The sequence below is a fragment of the Eublepharis macularius genome, chromosome 8 (assembly GCF_028583425.1).
Source record: "Eublepharis macularius isolate TG4126 chromosome 8, MPM_Emac_v1.0, whole genome shotgun sequence".
Taxonomy (NCBI): domain Eukaryota; kingdom Metazoa; phylum Chordata; class Lepidosauria; order Squamata; family Eublepharidae; genus Eublepharis; species Eublepharis macularius.
Window position 1 is genome coordinate 99,211,503 of NC_072797.1, and position 20,281 is coordinate 99,231,783.

The window sequence follows — 20,281 nt, forward strand, 5'->3', positions numbered from 1 at the left end:
ACAGGATTCGCCGTGGGAATCCTGTACTGCCTATGCATTTCCTTGGGGAAAGGATATATATTAAGAGCAGAATTTTTATTCTGAATTATCATCTTCTTGCTTAGCAGGAAAAGTCTCCAGTCATGTTACAATCTTATCTGTCATTATTTTAAGATAGCCTGAGGGGGCATATTTCATCTCCTGCTGCCTGAATGCTCCCTTAACTCATAGTCTCTGAGTCTCTCTACATGAGACACCTTACATGAGGCTGCTCAAGTGTAGGGAGATGCAATGTTAGCCAGGAAGCATAGTTTAAAAAGACCTCTCTACACAAAGGTAGTTTTAAAAGAGAGAGCTCCTCAGAGAGAGCTCCTCAGAGGGTTCGCAGGAGGAGAAGATGAAATTAACAAACCCTCTGAGGGGTTTGGTGGTCAATCTCTGGAAGGTGTTTGTCAGTTGAACTCCAGATAATCTACTCCATCAATAGCCAGGCTTTCTGCCCCGTGGCAGGAAAGAGAGACTGAGGAGGCTCTTTCAACAGGCCTGTCTGGCCCAAACAGCTGCCATCTGATGCCTCTGATTCCATCCATGATGAGCCTCTCTATAGGGGAAAGGAGCCAACTACAGACCCCTCCTTTCCACTGGCCTATTTTCACGCATTGTGTTTTAGGTTTGTTTTGCTAGCCATCTTGAATTTTCTTGTGAAAAAGAAAAATGGCATATCAATACAATAAATAAATAACATGTATTTACTGATTTATTCTGATTTATCAGATTTGTTCTTGCTGTCACTATACTACCTCCCCCCACAAATAGTTCTCAAATTGTAGCATTCTGCCAGTGAATTCTCCTGGAAAATCCACTGAAAGCTGCTAATGAAATTTCACAAAAGGTAGCCTCTGGGATTTCAATCTGTGACATGGTAGTAGAAGTGTTCCTTGTATTTGGAAAGAAAACAGGAAATCCAATTAGTTTGTATGAGGAGATTTTCTTTATCTATATATATAAAGACAAGTGCCTGACTGACTCATCACCACCCAGCCCAAACCCCTGGACCTAGAAACATGAAATTTGGGGAGAACATTCCTTTCACGATGTAAACACCCACTAAGAAGGGATTTTAAGAAATTTGCCCCCTAAGGGTATAAAAAAGGGTTAAATGTGTTTTCCCAAAGGGATGCAGTTTCCCTGTGTGGTCAGTAGGCTGCTCCCTGCTTGCGTCCCCGCCCACTGCCAGCTCAACCCCTCTTCCCTGATTGGGCCAGCCTTTCAAGGTCTGATTGGGCTCACAACATTCCACACCTCTTACCCCCACCAGAGACAGTTGGAACACAGAAGTCATTTGCGTATGTGGCCTGATTGAGCCACACACCCACATTCTAAACAGTATGCAGTTGCTACTGGGAGGCACTGAATGTGTCCTGAAGTAAAATGTACTTCCTAGTCTTACCCTAAAAGTTTACTAGGGTTGCCAATTAACACCACCCCCCAAATGTTACATACCCGTAAGTATTGTAACTGGATTTAAAGTAGTTAAAATACTGTAGTGAAGCACAGATATCAAGCTCGTATTTACATATACTGTAAAAATGTGCTCTGACTTCCAGAAGCACAACAACAGTCAATGCAAAACTAGGCTGTTTAGTATATCAGGGTTACAAAATATCAGATTTTTGGAGACATTAAAGAATGAACGGACTTATTTTATTTTTTCCACTTCTGACTGAAATAAACTCCATGTATTATAAATTAGCATGAGATGAGAAAAGATACATTTCATTCTTTAATTTTTTTATTTTTAAAGTTACATTTCTGCCACAGAAAAATGAAAAAGAACAACGGGAAAATGATACAAAGGAAATTCTAACAATAGTATCTTTATAAGATTCATAGATAACAACCAATAAATGATTGAATCAGCATGACTACTGATGAGCATAATTTATCCAGTGGTGTCTCTGGTGCAATTTCCACATTAAACACAAGAGGGAGGTAAGAGATCAATATTCTTGCATGTTAGCCATACCCAGAGAAAGCTGAAGAAGTTGATGTTATACTCCAATTCCTGTAATATTCTAATTCTAAAATGGTAAAGCTGCTTCTGGGGAAATGATTGGAATCAGAAAAAGTGTCTAGCCCTTTCCCTAGGACTTGCAGGGGCATCTCATGTTCTCCTCCTGCCTCATGTCCTCTTTCCCTTCACTGCCTCCCACAATCTCTCCCCTTTTCCTACTTCCTTTTCTCCTTCCAATCCGCCTTTGTCTCTCCCTTATTTTCACCTTTCCCTCTTCAACCCCAGGCAGCCTCTCCCCTATGGCCCAGTTGCATTGTGCTGGCTGAGCTAGGCCCAGTTGCATGGTGAAGAATCTGCAAGGACTTGCAGGGTACTTCACTTTTCCCTACATCCCCTTCCTCACGCTATTTCCTCTTTTCCTCCTCCTGGCAGCCCCCATATGCTTACCTTTCCCTATGTCCTTCTCTCTTTCAAACCAATTAAACAACTTACCTTTTATCTGCTGCCATCTTCATCTAAATTTACTAATTTACTTCAGTTACATTCCACCTTTTTCCACAGTGGGGAACCCAAGCAGCTTACATCATGCTTCTTGCCTCCATGTTATCCTCACAACAACCCTGAGAGGTAGGTTAGGCTGAGATTGTGTGACTAGATCAAAGTCACCCAGTGAACTTGCACAGTAGACTGGTGATTTAAACCTGGGTCTCCCACATCCCACTCTGAAACTCTAACCACTACACTATATTAGTTTTAGGGGGAGACTGCTGTTGAGCAGCAGCCAGGGCTGGGTGAATCATGCAAGTAATGTGGTATAAAGTCATGCATTAGTTGTTTATGGGCCTGGTCCCAAGGAGTCCTCCCTCAAAGGCCAAAATAGCTATGGAAAAGGCCCTCCTGCCTTTTCCTGACAGAAACCAAGCCTGGAATACCTAACTGTTTCCTGGTTGCCTAGCAACAGCCACTGAGGGCATCTGGATAAAGCTACATGAGTTCCTTTCATTGTTTTGGGGTTTTTTTTAAAGCCCCAATGTATTTTTTTTTTAGTTTTCAGATTTTTCTACAAACTAGGGGAATTTTTCAGATGTGTCGGAAGATTGGTCTTGTCTGTTCACGGCTTCAGTTTGCAGGTTTAAGTATCCAAAGATAAGGGCCACTTGGCTATCCTAAGATGTAAAAGGCAAACCGTGTTGCCAACAACTCGCTTCTTATCCCCATCCATGCACAGAACGCAGGGATAAAAAGTGAGTGGGGGCAAAATGGTTTGCCTCCCCATCACACGGCTTTGGGAAGGCCCAGCGCCGTGGTGACAGGCCTTCCCACTGCTTCAGAGCTTCTCAGCTGGGCAGGAAGAAGGCGGGCGAACCACCACTTTCTCTCTGCCCAGCTGATCCGCGGCCTGGCCTGGTGGCCCACTGCTAGAGCCCCTTGTATTTTTTCACAATGGACTCTGCCGTTAGTTAGTATGTAAGATAATTCCTCTGTATACTGTAGACACATTTTATCCAGTTAATGTATATGATGACAATACACCATTAAATTGCTCAGCTGGGGGGCGGGCTTGCACACATCATCATGCTGGTTCTAAGGATGACTTATGGGGGTCTCAGGGCTTCCCTGTTTCATCTGGATCATAGGAAAACTTCTTTAAACTAATTCAAACAAGCAGGGAAATTAGAGGTGGCTGTGGGTGGGGCTTCCACGTAGAATGTCTGTCCGCAGCCAATGCAAGGAGGGGGTGGAGCTAAGGTCTGCCTTCACAATAGCAGAACTAAGCTCCACTTCTTATACTCTTTCAGCCCTTTCATGGGGAGAAGGGGGAGTTGTCGGGCTGCTGGGGGCCCCAGCTGGAGACTGGTATCCCCTCAGTACTTCTGCATCAATGTGATAATGGGGAGGTGTGGGTGGCATCAGTAGTGAGGACTGAGGAGTGCAGATACAGGGTGCGCAGAGAGCATCCCTACCTGCTCCACTCCACTCACTCCTGGTTCCACACTTGGAGCACCTTTTCACCCTTTATTTGACTACATGAAATGGTTCCTGTCCAAATAAAACATTTTCTTTTGTTTACTACATTTGTTTTCTATTTTCAATTTTTTTTACTGCCTCTCAGATGGCAAAAACTAAAATACATATATTAAGGTGGCATAGGGTCCTGTGCTTTGTGGGTCTCTCTCTTGCACTGGGTATATTAACAATTTTAGTCACAGGCAGTTAGGCATTTATACTTGTAAATTTCATAAGATTATAAAATAAAAAAATTGTGTAAGCTAAATTATAAATGAAGCATTTTTGCATTATTAAAATAGTAAAATGGGTTTAGTTTTCATTATAAAGTATTTATTACATATCTCCCCCTTTGCATGACTTCAAAATTGCTAGAAATTTTACATCTCTAATCTTATCGCAAAACTTTGAGCTTTGACCTACTTTGCCCACAGATTTTCACCAAATGCTGAAATCTCCTCCTAAATGGAACATTCATTCAGAGCCAAATTCAAACATCAAATACAAAATACAGATTTTAAGATCCATAGATGACCATGTAACCAGGAGGAAATCTCATTTGAGAATATGAGAACAAATATGTCACATTTATTTTAGTGTCAGCTGTAGCTTTATATTCTAGAGTCTAGTGGGTTCTTGAAAAAATTATCCTACAATTTGTTGAATTTATATTTCCTAGTGTAAAGAAGTAAAAAAAGTATGTTTCATTACCTTGGCTTCCTCCAAGAGTTGCTAGTCTAAACATTTCCTTAAGTGTTGAGCCTTCTTCATTCTCTTTAATTTTCAAGGTATTTGATACAATAACTGCCTTTCTGATAGCATCAAACATAGAAGCTGAATAACCACCAGCAACATCTGTAACAAAACCAGGAAATCAGCCTGTGGGAATGTACACTGTGTGAAACCATACGTTTAATTAAATGTGTGGATTAAGAGGCAAAGGCTCATTATTATAACACAGATGTGTCATAGGGGAAGCTTCTAATGGGGGAACCTCTTTTGCAACTGCCATTCCTCCTGTAGGGAATTCCCATCCAATTACTAACTGAGACTGACCCTGCTTAGCTTCTGAGGTCTGATGAGATTAGGCTCTCCTGGGCTATGCAAAGTAATAAATAATAATGGAAACGTTAGTGACCCAACATGTTTAGGATTGCACTAAAAGAGATTATTCTTCTTTTCCTATAGTAGTTCTTCAAGTTCTGTTAGTCAAGAAAGCAATGGAGGACTACACTTAGTTCCCACAATATTTTCTAAATGTTCCAATAAGACATTATAATCTATAGCAGTAGTTCTCCAACATCTTGATGTGGAACCCACTTCTACATTTATTCTACCACTGTAATCCAGTGATGCAGTGCTGTAGGCTGCCAGTAATGTGAATCTGAGAGGCACTGTGTGTGTAAGGTATGTCCATTGCCTCCCATATCACTGGGGGTAATGAATGGGGTCACAAAGTGATGGAGGGGAAGATGAGGGACTGTAGCACCTCCACCCCTTCTTCTTCTTTTCTCACTGCTGGAAGAAGGGTGGTGGTGAAACAGAGCCTTCTCTCCCAATGGAATTTCAGCCTTGCAATCTTCCTATGAGACACTCCTGACCCACTTTTGAGTCACAACCCACAGTCTGAGAAACACTGCTCTATAGCACCCAGAGTACTTGATAAATCAAAAAGAATTAAAAGTTCCTTTATCAAAGCCAGACTGAAAAGTGTCAAGGGCAGATGGGCTATCCAGGAAAGCCTGGAGTTGCCACCACCCATTCAATCACCCATCTTATTACTGGCACATAATCTGCTGCCCCTTCCCCTCCAGCTGGGGTCTCAGCTACACTTCTTTTAAAGCAGGGGGCGGGATTCCATTAGCCAAAGAAGAATTAATGATCTGATTAGTAGTATTTTCACCTTCTGCCATGTTTCAATTAATCAGGAAGGGTATCGATCTCATTTATAGGGGGCGGCCTTCAAAGCCCCAAGCACCCTGTCATCATTATTCAGGAAGATCAATTCAATCCTAATCATAAAAAAACATACTGGTGGTTCTACTAGTAGGCTGTATTTTTGATCTCGCTTCCAAGTTGAATCAGGTAAGAGAAACTTTACTGGAAAAGAATTTCACAAAACTGTCATAGCTAATTCAAATCTCTTCAAATGGATCTGTGCTATAAACATTCTGAGGGGATGAAGTACAAGTGACGCAGTATTAATGAAGCAACTTGTTTCGTGATTTGTGCCTCAGCATGCTGTTCCTTCACCCTTGATGGGCATTGCCAAATGGCCCTCCGCAGATGTTCTGAAGAACTATTGCTCTTATGGGAAAGTGCCATATATAGTTTCTATTGCACAATGCTCCACCTGTTTTCTTTGAAATTGTACATGTTCAATAAGCAAAATATAGTAATACGGCTTTCCATGTCACAGAAAAAGTGGTAATTTCTGTAGTAAAACAAAAGTTCCTCTCAATATGTGTCCTATCTTTAGTCTTTACAATGTGTTAAAATAAACAATTACACTGAAAATTACTAACCTGTGCCAAGTCCAAGCTTCACATTGTACTTCAGAACCTTTTTTACATTCAAAAAACCACTACACAATCTAGATAGGAAGAAGGGGGGAAAAAGAGAGAAAAGCCATCTTTGAAATTAAGGAGAATTACGAAAGACTGTGTTGAGACAGATGCATGGCTGTGACATTTCCAACATGAAAAGCCTTTCAAGTGTGAAAGCCTACTAAAAGAGAAGAAAGGGCTTGTGTACATTAATCTCCATTATAAATCTTGGCCCTTAAAAGGACTTTAAAAATAAAATCACTAAGTTATTTTCCATCGCTCACATTTCTTGCTTCCTTCCACTGTTTAGAGCTGGGAGTAAGTCCAGAACTACACAGTTACATATGCCACAAAGATGTTGCCAAAAACAGCTGTTCTGTTTGGAGTACTCCCATGACTCTCATTGTAGTGTGTAGGAACATTCATCATTTAACATGATGTCTTCACACTGCCACTTTATCTGACCCTGCTGCATATCACTAACTGTTGCTGGTAGGGAAACTCACATTGTGATCATGCCACATCACAGGGTAAATGTTTACATGTGCTTTGGCTTACAAAGGAAGAACTCAACAAAGACGGCAAATTTTGGCAGCATCTCCACAGTTTTGGTCTAACACATGGTCTCACTATCAGAGAGGACTGAAATGGAAGGCATGCCTCCAATTCTCTATTACAGCTTGGCACAGTAATGCTGCTCTTGAAAGTCATGTGTTGGATTCAACACAAAATCTCCATTAATGGAATGGATTTCTGTCAGCAGAGTGGGATTCTCTGCCTTCCTCTATTCTTCTCCCACCCAGGAAAACCATGAGGGGGCAGTTGGAGGTCTGGTGTGGTAAAAATCCTCCCTTCTGTCAACAGAAATTTCCATAGGATCCAGTCCCCCCGCTTCATCTTTATATCCAATTCGACACGTTCAGCAGCGAACAGACTGACTTGCTCTGATCCTGTTTGCATCATCAGAAGCTGCACTCCTTCTGTAACTGTTTTTGAAGCCTTCCCCCCACCATCTTTATTTTCATTCTAGGAAAAGTTGCAGCTGCTTACTTTGCAGCACAAGCCTATGCAGAGTTATTCCAGTCTAAACCCACTGAAATCAATGGATTTAGACTAGAGTAACTCAACATAGGATTGCACTTCCAGTATGTTTGTTAATGGTACAGGAGCTGGGCTGGTAAAAAAAAAAAAAGGCAACCTTAGAACGCCCAGATCTACTATCAGAGGTTGGGAACCAGAAATAAACAACTCTTCCCTTCCACAAATAGGGCACAGTAAATATCCATTCCCCCTGTAAGACTAGTCCTATGATTATTCTGTTTTAAAATTATGTAAATCTTCAGGTTATTTAGATTAAAACTTCAAAATCTAGATAAGACAGACAGCATTTTCGGGGGGGAAACTCTGTCTAGATTACTTAATTCATTTAATAATAAATAATACTATTTTTACTTACGCTATGTTTGAATTGGGGCAATGTGCAATGGCAGCTCCTCTAAGATTAAACAGTTTCAGTTCTTCATCCGAAAGATAGCAGCCATGAGCCAATATCGTCTAGAGACAAAACAGCATAATTTGCTTCCACTAGTGGTTGGGAATTACTACTGCTTTGTTTGTTCTTATATTTAGGAAGGATATGCAACACTGAAGGGTTATCTGACAGGACCTCTTGTCATGATGAGATACCAGTTCTGTTACCAGTTTCATGCCACAGAATAAGGGTGCTGTCCATTCCTTTGCCTGTATACAGAACCAGAATCCCATCCACTACAATGCAAGAAGGAAAGAGCTAAATGAACAGGCCACAGAGAATGAAGAAATAAAAGAGCTTCAGGACACTAATCAGAAGGTTTAGCAAAGTCATGTATTGGTCTATGTAATCGCTTCAGTATAAGCTACTCACACCCTGTAACCTCTGAATCTCTTGGATCTGCAGTGCAATCCTAAAAGGAGTTACTTTACCCTAAGCCTACTGAGTAACTCTTCTTAGGATTGCACTGCTGGAATTCAGTGAAATCTGTTTTCCACTTTTTTGGCAAAGTTCTGGTGAGAAGCTTTGAAACTTAACCTTTCTTCTAAGAGTCAAATTAGGTATAATAGGAATGACATACATAGTTGATTTCTATGGGATATACCATTTGTATCTATTTAATGTTTTGTTTAATCAGATATAGAGTGATCAGATTATTTTTAAATAAAAGTTTTAATGAATACATTGACTTTTTTGGCTGGGAAATACAGGGTTTTACTTGGAACTTGGAACAAATAAACAATCTTCAATGTCTTCTTTAGTGACTGAGGGATGTGCCTTGCAAAGACTAAATGTTGGAAGGGAGTATTCAGTCATCAAGCAGCACTTTGGTCTTGTGGATAATGCATTACTTTAATTCAGTCAAAGAGGTATTAATCTCCATCTGACTGTTTAAAGTAATGCCACCTTACAGCTGGGTCCCAGTGACCACTAAGCCTGAATAATAATAGATTTAAAGGTTCCAGTCCTCCAGCTGAACAGTTTCAAAGGGAGACTTCTGCAAGAAGCTGTTGGACAGGAATCTATGTGCAAACTTGATATTATCAGATTTGGAATCAACAAGGATTTGGAGTAGTTGGCATACTGCAAAAAGTAATCATTCTTCCTTAATGGGTTATGTGCATTATTCAGATTCATCCCAACTTGCCATTTCATCAACAGTTAGGAGTGGTCCACACCCAATCTGAAGGGTTTGTTTACTCTTTTGACTGGATCCTGTTTTCATATTGTATTTATTCATTTAAAACATTTATGTGCCACCTTTCCACTCAAATAGAGTCCCCAAGGCAGTGAACATTAAGGCATTCAAACATTTAAACCATATTTAAAATGTATATGTAAAATAATTAACAATGCAATAAAAGTATATAGATATATGAACACAACACAGCCAAGGAGGAGGGCCATAAGAGTTTACTGGGGATATGCCAAACAAAATGAAAAAGTCTTCACCTGCTGGTGGAAGAGAATGTTAGAGGGAGACAAATGAATCTCCTTGGGGAGTAAGTTCCAAAGTTTCAGTGCCACAACCGAGAAGGCCCTTTCTCAGGTTGCCACCTGTCTAGCCTCAGGTGGCGAGGGCATCTTAAGCAAGGCTTCCAAAGATGACTGGATGGGTTGGTTTGTATGGGAGAAGGTGGTCCTTAAGGTATGCTCACCCCCAAGCTGTATAGGGCTTTAAAGGTCAATGCCAGCACCTAAAAGTGGGCCTGGAAACTAATTGGGAGCTAGTGTAGATGGAACAAGACTGGAGCGATAGAGCAACCCACTCCAGTCAACATTCTGGTCACAGCATTCTGTATCAACTGCAGCTTCCAGACAGTCTTCAAGGGCAGCCCCACAAACAACTCATTGCTATCTCCATGTTATCAGAGCATGAACCACAGTGGCAAGATCTTTCCTGCCCAGAAAGGACTGCAGCCAGACTTGGTGGAAGGTATCCCAGGCAACTGCTGCCACCTGTTTATCTAACAGGAGGCCCAGGTCCAGCACCACCCCAAGCTACAAACCTGCTCTTTTATTGGGAGTACAACCCCACCCAGAACAGAAGATATCCCCATTCCTGGGACAAGCATTCTCTCCACCAGTAACACCTCTGTTTTGTCAGGGTTAAGAGTTTGTTAGCTCTCATCTATTCTAAAACTGCCTCCAAGCACCTGTTCACACTTTCCACAGCTTCCTGGGAAGCACAAGATAAGAGCTGAGTGTCATCTGGATATTGGTGGCAACTCAGTCCCAATCTCCAGACAACCTCTTTCAGGAGCTTTATATAGATGATGAAAAGTTTGAGGGACAAGACAGAGCCTTGCAGAACCCCAAGATGCAGAGCAGCAGTACCCCAGCATCACACTCTGAAGCCTACCTTCAAGGTAGGATCAAAACCACTGCAAAACAGTGCCAATCCCAAGCTTGAAAGGTAGTCCAGAAGGATACCATCATTAATGGTATCAAAAACCACTGAGAGGTCCAGGAGTCACACACACCCATCCATTTCCCGGTGCAGGTCATCCACCAGGTGACAAAGGCCGTTTCAGTCTTGTGACCAGGGCCGTCGTCACACAGGCATCTGTTCCGTTAAATTTACAGCATATAGCGTCATCGCTGATATCGGCACAGTAACGTTTCTTTGGGTCACCTTGTGTTTCTTCACGCTCCCAGCTGTCCACACCTAAGTGCTCTGTTCCGTTCTCTCTAATGGGCGCAGAAGCAGCTCCCCCCGCCCTTTTTTTGGCAGTTAATTTCGCTATAATGGAATAACATTAGCTTCCTAATGTACTGCTGTTTCCTGAATAATCTGAAATCCGTGTGCACAACTGAAGTTGTTGTCAGCTGGATGAGGCTGCAGTCTTCCACGCCTAAGATCCTCTTGGTAACGCAAAACTGAAAGCGGAAGTCAGATAGAACGGTTGCAGAGTTTAAAATTTTCCCGCGCAAAAAAAATAAAGGCATTATATCGCTATAACATCGTAATTAAAAAAAACCCCGGAAAATGACTGAACCAGGCCATTTTTAGCAAGGTGTGGTTTGGGGTTAAAATAAAAATTTCTCTAATGGCAATTCAGTCATTTTTACTTGTTTTCTTCAGCAGAAAATTTTCATTGTGTGATGTCGTTATAGCGATATAAGGACATTATTACAAAAAAAAGGGGGAGTTGCGGGAGAAATGGATTCTGGGATTGAGGAGAGAAAAAAAGGGTGGGCCTATGGCATGGCGAGGCGAAAAACATTGATGTGAGGCATTCACACTGAGGCGCAAAATATCGCGACTATCAAGCACAAAGCAGAACAGAGAAAATCGTATCAGTGTTGGAATAAGGTGGGAGTTTGCTGGGAAATTGTGCCATTTTCGCGCTAAATAGAAGCCCGTGTGACGACGGCCCAGGACTGAACTAGATTGCAATGGATCCAAACAATCCATTCAAGAATCCCTGAAGTTGCCCTGCCACCACTTGGTCAATCACCTTGCTCCAGAATGGTACATTTGAGACTGGATGGTAGTTATTCATCTCTCCTGGTCCAGAGGGAGTAGGTTTCTTTAGGAGTGGACACACCACTGCATGCTTCAAGGCAAGGATGACCAACCCCTCTCTCAAGAGAGGGGATTGGTCACGGATGCATTGGTCCTGGATGCAGTCCACTGACCACCAGCTTTGGCAGATTTAAGCAACCAGGAGAGGCAAAGGCCATACAAGCAGGTATTACTGTACAGGTAGTGGTATGTCTTAGACTTCCAAGAATCCTGTCCATATCCTCTGACCGGACAAGCTAAAAGATGCATTGTCCTGTATCAAAAAGGTGTGCTGTGCTCTTAGTGTTTACCTGCTCATGTTTTCTTTTGCTAATCTCTTGAGAGCTTTTATTTAAGCGACTCAAATTCAATTAAAGCGATGACTTGGAGTTTATGATGTTTGTATCATGTTTGCTTAAAAACGGAATGCTTTCTTAAACAAAGACATTGTATTTCTTGAAACAGAAAGTAATGTTTGTTTCTTAGAAACACATCTTCATAGCTTGCAGTTAATCCAGAAGATATACAATCTTTTGAACTGTTGGTGGTTCCAGTTTTAATAACTTTACGTAGAAACATAACATTTAATTGTCGAGTGACTGATGTTTTAGAGACAAACTGCTAATTAACACTATTTCTGCTAAACAAATACTATGCAACGCTGAAAATCCAAAGAGAAATTTTCAAAGAAACCTAGTCATATTCCCATGAGATTTTCAGCAATTGGATACCCTGCATGTCCTTGAAACACCTACCTTACAAGAATAATATATAAATTTATAATTTATGTTTCTAACAGTATCCTTCTAAGCAAAGTTAGACCCTTCTAAATTTATTGAAATTAATGGTCTTAGAAGAGCATAACTCTGCTTGAGATGACACTGAAAGTCAGGTTTACATTAACAGCGGTATCAAACTGCATTTATAATCTACTACAGAAATCACAATTAAATTTTTTAATGTTAAAGTGCTTCTTTGGCAAAACAATCACAAAGACGGCTTCTGGAAAACTCAATGCATTTATGATTTGTATCTTTTGTCAGAAGACCCTTACAAATTGGATCAAGCTAAAAGTAGATTTGGGATTAATATACTTTTATGCTTTCCCTCTTCTTGGGGCAAAAGACTGTGACTTTTTAATTAATTACTACTTTGAGAAACAGCATTTATCTTAACAGTAAACATTTACTCATGCATTTTCTACAATACATTTGTGTTCCTTAATATACTGTACCTTGTTTGTAAGAAGTTTATTTTTATCATATAATTCTGTATAATTTTGATAAGCAGGAAACATTTTTTCTACAAGCTTGATTTCTTCCTCTGTCTCACTTACGTGACTCTGTGAAAAGAAGAACCAGTCACCGTTTCATCAATTTCAACAACAAGGAACTATGTATTACATCTTTTTCAAAGCTTCATCACATAATGGCTTCATCACACAGAGTAGAATACACTGAGCTACACACACGGGGCCAACCAATTTGGGGCACCCTAGGCTAGGGCAGGGAAGCCATTCCTCCCCCATGAGACAGGGAGATGGGAAGATGTCATCCACTCTCCTCACTGCATGCACTGTGGTGGAGGGAAGAGGACCTTCTAGGCAGCCTACCAGGGCTGCTGCTTGTTACAACAGACCCCAATGCTGCCGGCAGGTGGGACAGCAGCCAGGCTGAATGGCATCCCTTCATGTCTGGCACTCTTGATGATTGCCTTGTGTGCCCGTAATGGATGGGCTAGCCCTGTTGGTGTTGGCAGAGTGCAAACAGAGCAGAGAAGTTATGCTGTGCTGATTAAAGAGGCTAAAAAGTTCATTTAAGAAATACATACATGAGAGTGAAGTGGAGAGATAGAGATATCTGACTACATCTTGTAGAAGAATGAATAAGGCAGGAGAGAGAAGCAGGATATTGCCCTATTTAGACCAATAGGAGACAAGGAAATGACCCCCAGGAAACAAGAGAGATGATGCTCTCTCTGTCTAAACTAAGTGACCCTTGCTGCCCCCTGCATAGAAGGCACTTCTTCCCTTCTTGCTGCTGCAGTACACCAGACATTGCAATTTCCAACAGTAGGAAGTGCTTTGAGATGCAGAGATCAAGTTAATCAAATAGGTTTAATGGAGAGCAGGAAGTTAGGACTGAATGTTGGACCAGCATCTTTAAAAGAATTAAACACACACACTCTTGGGTGTTGGGTTGGATTGGACTGGAGAATCTCACAAGCAGCCCACTTGTGTACATATAGTATCTAGCTGGATTGGTAGAATATGTTATAGGCACTTTGTAAATAATAGGAATGCCAGCAGCCATATTGTGGCTTTTGCTTACTTTCACCAGTACCCCAAACTAAGAGTGTGTGATCCAGATCTGGAAAACCAAAACAATTTTGTATCCCTAAAATTTGATTAAAATTCTCTAATCTGGTAGAACAAGATTAGAGAATCCTGAATTTGTCCAGCCCATCCTATGGGGAAAACTATCTTGGGGCCTGGGGGCAGGGGGGCTGTTCCCCACCAGCCTGGCATCAGTCTCCTGCCACAATGTGGAGCTGGCCTCCACTTTGCGCTGCTGTCTTCTCACTCACTGCTGCTCTGCACCTGCTGCGGCTGCCTGCTTTTCTCCATGAGGTGAGGGCCACGTGGCCCTTGCCTTGGGGAGAAAAGCAGGCAGCAGAGGCAGAGCAGCAGCGAGTGAGAGTGCTGTGGTACAAAGTGGAGGCCAGCTCTGTGCTGTGGCAGGAGAGTGGCAGACAGGAGGCAGCAGGCAGAGAGGCTGGGAGAGAAGCCAGCTGGGAACTTGGGGAGCCATGAGGGCACAGGCCAAAGGGGACAGTCTTGCCTTCCCTTCTCCATGCTTGGGGGGGGGAAGCATGGAGAAGCTGAATAATCCAGCCCATCAGAGTCTGGCTTCCAATCCGGAATACTCCAACGTACAGCTAGATTATGCTGGATCAGCATAAATACAGCTATTTACCTGGTTCATGAATCCAGGATCGCACACCACTACCTCAAAACTATACTGATTGAACTCTTTCTTCCTAGACTCTCTGTTGTACTCGTCTCTCCAAGAACATCTTTAAGCCAGGGTTAACATTTTATTTATTTTAAAACATTTACCACCTTTCAGCCAACCACTTCGAAGGTGGCTTCTAGAAAAAACATTAATTAGAAATGATTAAAATAAATAAGGAGCATTGTGTAGGCTTTAGTGCTAGACTGGGCATTATCCCTATGCAATTGTGAGCCCTTACCATTTCCCAAATGGAAATACTGTTCAATTAGATTAAAAATTAAAATTAAATCATTTAGACAAGTATTCTGCTCTAGCACTATGACCTGTGCAAGCAGAAATAGCTTTCTGGATATAACGTGTTTTTCTTTGTGCAACAGCATAGTACAACTTTAAAAAAACACTTCCACTAATATAATACTTTTCTCATCAATAGAAATGGACTGCAGGATACACACCTTTAAGCTTAATTAGTAAAACCAGAACATAGCAGAATAACTACATTGAGTTAAAAAACCCTGTACATTATCACAAAAACTAAAGATTTTTTCCTAGCACCTAAAACTAAATAGCAGACTATAAACTATAAGAGATGTAGAACTGAGGTGCCACTGTGAAAGAGGCCCTGTTTCAGGCATCCATCCCCCTGAAGAGTGAGTGGTCAGTGTACAATATCTAAATTTTCAGGCATGTTCATATGCCTCTTAGAAACTCCAGAAAAGGTATTTCAACAGCAATGAGAATGGGGCAAGACCAAAAGTAATGAAGACTTATATTTCCATTACTTAAATGTTTATGTAATTATAGCAACTCATATTGTGTTGCTGAATGACCAGTTCCAAGCAACTTTGATGAGAATCTTCTTAAGGGCAGGGAGAAAAGGACAGCAAAATAATCCCAACATTACTAAGAATGTAAGCACTTCATGGCAGAGTCTTATCATCTTCTTCTACCTTGTAATGCACCATGCAAATGGATAGCTTCATATAAAGAAACAAATAAAGCCTTGTTCTGGGGAAACAACATATCTTCTACTTAAAAAATAATAGTGGAAGATTTGTAAAGCCTTGACAGTACTGCCAGTATAGTGAAGTGGCAACAGTTTTTGAGCAGGATCTGTAAGACTCAGGTTCAAATCACCATTCTGCCATGAAAGACCTTGGGACAGTCACTCTCTCTCAGTCTAGCCTACCTCACCAGGTTGTTGTGAGGACTAAATGCTTTGGATCCCCATTTGAGAGAATGAAGTACAAAAATAAATAAATGTTGCCAATAGGGAAAAGGAAAACAGGTCAAAGACTCATGGAATGAAGAGATGTTCCTGTTTTGGGGTGAAGGTAAAGGAACAAGTCTTACTGGCACTCAGCACCCTTTTGCTTTATGTTGTTTTGTTTTAGAGGTGCTTAACACAAATATGTGTGTGACTAGTATGGGGAAATGGATAGTTTAAACCTCTAAAGTTTTTAAAAAATAAAGCTTCTAAAATATTAATATATTTTTGTGGGCAGATTCATAACCAGTAGATACCTCTTTTACTTACATAATCACCTTTCACACCATGTTCCAAATTTTAGTCAATTAGTAAACTGTGGAAAGAATCACATTTTCCCAGCAACAAAATATTTGAGTGGTGGCAAAAGTCCCCCACAAAAAGAAACACTACCTTGGAGAACAACACCTGCATCCCCAACAATAAGCAAGACACAATTTCACATTTATAGCGATAGACAACAATAATTCTCTTTTAACAGAATTGGCACAAATACATGGAATTCATGGCGAAGTAAGAAATGAATACAAAGGTTCTTTTTGTTTCCTGCATTAAGATTTGCATTCTGCAGGGAAATTAGGGCACTCTCAAAGAACAGTACAATTTTTAAGTCCCCATGGCTGATCTGTAAGCACACTTCACATGCAAGTTTATTCTTTCTTATGCTGCTCCTATGAACCTGAAGGAAACTGTTTCTGGCCTTCCATATGATCTTTCCCATGCATATCATGACTGACGCATCCGATATGAGAAGTTTATTTTTTTTAATGTGGTGCTATTGGTTACCCCAAAACCGCTGGAAGTTCCACTAACGGCGCAATCCTCTGCAGGGACAGCAAATCTCACTTCAATGGCTTTAGACTAGAGTAACACTGCATAAGACTGCATTGCAAATAAAACAAGAAAAAGTCTTACCTGCACATGAATGTCATGAGCCTCTGCCAGGTCCCCAAGGTTACTAAGCATCTCCTCTGTGCAGGATGGTCCAAAACGAGGTGTTACTACGGGATGCACTCTTGGATACTGGGAATATTCAAACGGGACCAGAAGTATAGAACAGAGATTTATATACTGTTGAGCTATACCTAGATATACCTAGATATCAGTTTGTTTCTTTAGTAATGATTTTTTATTTTATTTTTTATTTTATATTTCAATTTATATACCGCCCATCCTCAGGGGCTCTGGGCGGTGAACAGATTAAAATCAATAAAAACAGGAAAACAACCATACTAAAATCAATATACAAAACAATAATGAAATAAATTAACCAAATGCAATGGTGGGGATAACCCCCCCACCCAAAGGTGGGAGGCCGACATGGTACCACCCCCTTCAACCACCGAACGCCTGGCAGAACAGCTCTGTCTTACAGGCCCAGCGGAACGATAATATATCCTGCTGGGCCCGGGTCTCCATTGACAGAGCGTTCCACCAGGCTGGGGTCAGGACTGAAAAGGCCCTGGCCCTGGTTGAAGCAAGGCGGGCTTCCTTAGGGCTGGGGACCACCAGTAAACATTTATCCGCTGATCGAAGCGGTCTCCGGGGAACATACAGGGAGAGGCAGTCCTGAAGATATGCTGGTCCCAACCTGCTCAGGGCTTTAAAGGTAAGAACCAATACCTTGAACCTGATTCGGAATTCAACCGGAAGCCAGTGCAGCTGGCACAGGGCAGGTTTGATATGCGACTGGTAGGATATACCAGTCAGGACCCGCGCCGCCACATTCTGGACCAGTTGTAGTTTCCGGATCAGGCCCAGGGGTAGCCCAGCGTAGAGTGAGTTACAGTAATCTAGCCTGGAGGTGACCATTGCAATTACAAGGTTCTTCTCTATTAAAAGAGAGCAGCAAAGGAAAATGAAAAGATGACTTGTTTTTTTTCCCAAAGCACACTGTTTTGGCTTTAATTTGGTGAAAGCACAATACACACATAATAAAACAGTGGCATCAACCAGCTACTGCACAGTGCCCAGTGTGTACAATTTCAGGATTTAATTAGTTATTATTTACAAGGAGGGGACTATTTCATTACCAGGAAGTTTGTCTTCTTTGATTCAAGTCCAGCACAAAACTATTGTGCATTTAAAATAATGTAGTATCTTTCTTATATGTATAATGATAAATAGGCAAAATAAGAAATTATTAGGCAAACAAGGAAGGAAGAATTTGCTACTTTTTTATAAGGATCTGAATAAATACCAATATATAACTTACAAAGTATATTGTCTTCCTCTTACGCCTCATATAGCAACCCTGTGACGTAGCCCTTTCACATTCCCACTTTGCAGAACTCAATAACAGAGAACTCGGACAGCAATTTAAAGCCCATGATTTATAATGAACTAGGCACAACAGTGCAGACTCCATCTCTTTAAAGGAGGGTCCACCTCTACCTGGGCAGATCATGAGGGGGAGGGCAGGATGGGTTACATCAGTGCTTAGTTCTCGTGGTCCTTCTTACACGCCCAGGGTAATGCCAATCACCACCTTGGGGTCAGGTAGCAATTTTCCACAGGCCAGTTAGTCTAGGGATCCTGGAGGTGTTTTGCTATCTTCTGGGCATTGAGCAGGGGTCACTGGGGCAGTCAGGGCGGGGGGTAGTTGTGAATTTCCTGCATTGTGCAGGGGGTTGGACTGGATGACCCGAGAAGTCCCTTCCAACCCTATGAGTCTATGTATCAAATGTGTGCTGGGGATCCTGTGTTTAGAGCAAATCCACTTCCCACTTGCAGTTTTCTGACCCCAATACTGTTCCTTATCATCACTCTTCCTTCAGTTGGGTTCTAATGCTGGAAATGAAACCTGCTGGGATAAAAGAATCTGTGAGAGGGAAACTGTGGCCAAGAGGATGCCACTTTTTGCTTCAGACCCTGCTTTATGATTGAGAGGATCAGATCTACATTTAAAGAGATGGGTCTGCCATGTCTAGAACTCAGAAGCCCCAAAGTCAGCATTTATTCCATTAGTTCATACTTCCAATGACTCTAAACACAATGGTTGAGCTGTTCCCAGCTGTCCTGTTTTCTTTTGTAAGCTACCTTGAGTTCCCACATGAAAAGAAGCTGGAGTATGAATATTTTAACAATTAAATAAGTAAGTAAATAAATAAGCTCTTGCATAGAAAAGCATTCTATTTTTTTCATGTAGGCTGCATTCAGACATCATGACTAAAATTTGTGGTGCACAGAAACATGGCTAGGTGTTATGCTTGCATGCTCTTGTCTCTCCTATCTTTGCACATGAATGTGATTGAAAGTTGTTTAGTTTCAATTAAACTCCAGTGTGCTATGAATTCCAAATGCAGGTACCTGGGCAAATGGAGTTTATTTCCTCTCTACAAACCAGGGTTCTAAACCATGGTTTAATCCTTGTTTAAAATCCTGGTTTGAGGAAGAACCAAACTCCAGTTTGCTAAGATGGCTGCTTTGGGACTTTAGGGCTAACTGGAATTTTATGAAAGCAGAATCATTCAATCATGTTATGCAAGGGGAAAGCAGAAGCATTCGATCATGTTATGCAAGGGGAAAGGGAAAGAACGTGCAAGTCACTAACATACCAGGCTCGGCATCATTATGAACAAAACTTGTTCATTACGTGTGAATAGGGCTACAGGGGGGGAAAGGATGCATTTATAACATAGAATGATTAGTTACAGTTCTACAAGGATGAGAGATGCAGTTCTACTTACTTTCTTCTCGAGGATTCCTCTAACAAACCTGAGAAAATTGAGGATGGAAATTAAAATACATAAACAGTATTAGTTTCCATATTGTAGTTTGATACACAGATTGCTTATTAGATGTACATACAAAAAAGAACTGTGAATGCACAATAAATAAGCACTATTTTATACCAGCTAAGGATTTTGACCTAAAAAATGCATAAGCTGATAGTAATTAGCGACAGAGAAGTGGTCATTACTCTGCTTCCTGTGACAATGAAATAGATAACATAAACCATCAAGGGAAGGCATAATTATATACTACAGTGGCAGGTTTTTTTTTAAGTAAAAAAAGTCAATTTTGCTTGTGTATCAGAAAACCGAATGTATGCTATTTTGGTAGTCCTATTTTTAGATCGCATTAATTTATGCTTCATTTACAGTAATTATGTATACTGAAGATTTTAGAGAAATTTGAGATCTAATTTTACATTTGCTTCAAAACATCTCCTTTGATAATGTTAACCTCGTCTCTATCCAGAAAGGGGCACTTAGCTATTTGTAGAGACTGTAATGAAATGAACATTTCTGTGAAGGCATTTAAGGACACCCATTGGCTTTACAGCCTATATTAGGAGCACTTGTTCTTTCACTCTACAGGCATGTCACAAACACATCATGTATGTGAAAGTACTTCTGATATAGCTAGGTATTCTGCCACAGTTGAGCCAGTTATGTATAGGCACGTTAATA

The 20,281-nt window shown here is 41.1% G+C and overlaps 1 protein-coding gene across 3 annotated transcripts in view; it reads right to left on the reverse strand.

The window, feature by feature from the left end:
• Positions 1–20,281, reverse strand: part of GDA (guanine deaminase) — a 64,423-nt gene that overhangs the window by 11,311 nt on the left and 32,831 nt on the right. For all 3 annotated transcript variants that reach the window (XM_054986324.1, XM_054986323.1, XM_054986325.1), the window contains exons 6-11: positions 19,556–19,583; positions 16,782–16,889; positions 12,820–12,927; positions 8,003–8,100; positions 6,526–6,593; positions 4,712–4,855 (exon numbers count right to left, since the gene is read on the reverse strand). In XM_054986324.1, coding sequence (XP_054842299.1) covers positions 4,712–4,855; positions 6,526–6,593; positions 8,003–8,100; positions 12,820–12,927; positions 16,782–16,889; positions 19,556–19,583 — 554 coding nt within the window. The remainder of the gene's footprint in view (positions 1–4,711; positions 4,856–6,525; positions 6,594–8,002; positions 8,101–12,819; positions 12,928–16,781; positions 16,890–19,555; positions 19,584–20,281) is intronic.